Consider the following 1,374-nt stretch of genomic DNA (forward strand, 5'->3'; position numbering starts at 1 on the left):
CCCCGGGAGTCCCGGGACGCTGCGCTCACGTGGTCGCCGGCCACGGCACGTGCGGCTCCGACCTGAGGCGGCTGGAGTGAAGCACCGCCCGGAGCGGGAGGGGAGACCCGCAGAGGCGCTGGACGCGTGGGGGAGAGGGGAAGGACCCCGGGCGCTCCCGGACGCGCGAGGAGAAGCTGAGCTTCAGGCAGTGCAGGTCAAACTGCAATTCCCAGGGGTGTACACAGGAAGGAAGGCTTAAGTTTGAATGGGTAACAACTTGGACTTTTTTTTTTTTTAAGGTTTATTTTAAATGGGCAAATGCATTTGAATTCCATCTAGCGTGAGAGCGTCCAAGGTCGTCACAATCCCCTTCTCGCCTGGATCCCACATTTGAAATCCCTGGCAAAAAAGGAAGCAAAGGTGTCCCGAGGTAGCAATTCCATCCCCACCCATCTTTTGGGGAACTCTAACCAACTCGGTCTCAGGCGAACACTGGGGAACCGCACCCTGGAACAAAGAGGAGGTGTAGTCCCCTCCAGATGCATATAGTCCGCTGAGTGCTGGTATTTAAAACCCTCGGCAGGCCAGCTGTGTTTACGGTTTGTTTCGTTTTGCTGGGGGAGGGGAAGGGAATCCGAACTCTGGACGTTTTTCCCAAACTGGGAGCCGGGAGCTTGGCATTCGATCCCACTAGCACAGAACTCCAGTCAACTCGGGCCGTGGCGACTGTCACTTGGGGGGTGGGGAGGGGAAGGAAAGGAGGGCAAGAGACGGAGCGACGGAGGGGCTGGCGAGAGAGGGAAGGAAACAGGTGAGCTCCCACCACCACCCCTCGGAAATCCAGCGCGGCGGCCCCCCGCACGCCACCGTCCCGACCTGGAGAGGCACTTACCGGCTTTACAAGGGTCCTTGTAATCTATCGTCTCCGCTTTATCCTCTTCGTTCCCATCAAAAGTGTAATCATAATCAAGGCCAGCGCAGACCCAAAGCTCCCCGTAGAAAACAATCCCCGAGGCCACCAGCCACACGAGCATCCTCGGGGGAAGCGTTTGCAACCCCATCCTCCTCCCCTGGAGGAAAAGGAAGGGACGGGACCCGGAGGTGAGGCGTCCGCGGTCCGCGCTGATGTGCGGTGCGAGGGGAACCGGTGCTCCTCTCCCTACCGGGAGGCTCCTCGGCGACACTGGGGTGTTCAGGTGTCCGGAGACATACGGATGCCGTCGGGACAGTAGAGAGGGCAAGAAGTGCCTGTTACCCCCAGTTGCAGGGAGAAGTTGGCTAGGGGCCCGCGGGTGGGCGGAGGGCAGGTAAGGAGCTCGGCTCCGGGAGACGGGGAGGGGCAGCTGCGGGCAAACTCGGCTCTGGCGGAGCGGGCGCTCGCTGCCTGCCAGG

General features: G+C 60.8%; 1 protein-coding gene across 1 annotated transcript in view; it reads right to left on the reverse strand.

Annotated features, from left to right (window-relative positions):
* The window catches only part of TLL1 (tolloid like 1), a 208,160-nt gene extending 207,048 nt beyond the window's left edge, over positions 1-1,112 (reverse strand). The window contains exon 1 of the mRNA XM_021698858.1: positions 875-1,112. Coding sequence (XP_021554533.1) covers positions 875-1,043 — 169 coding nt within the window. The 5' untranslated portion in view covers positions 1,044-1,112. The remainder of the gene's footprint in view (positions 1-874) is intronic.
* Between the last annotated feature and the right edge of the window lie 262 nt (positions 1,113-1,374).

The sequence above is a fragment of the Neomonachus schauinslandi genome, chromosome 2, assembly GCF_002201575.2.
Source record: "Neomonachus schauinslandi chromosome 2, ASM220157v2, whole genome shotgun sequence".
Classification (NCBI taxonomy): Eukaryota; Metazoa; Chordata; class Mammalia; order Carnivora; family Phocidae; genus Neomonachus; species Neomonachus schauinslandi.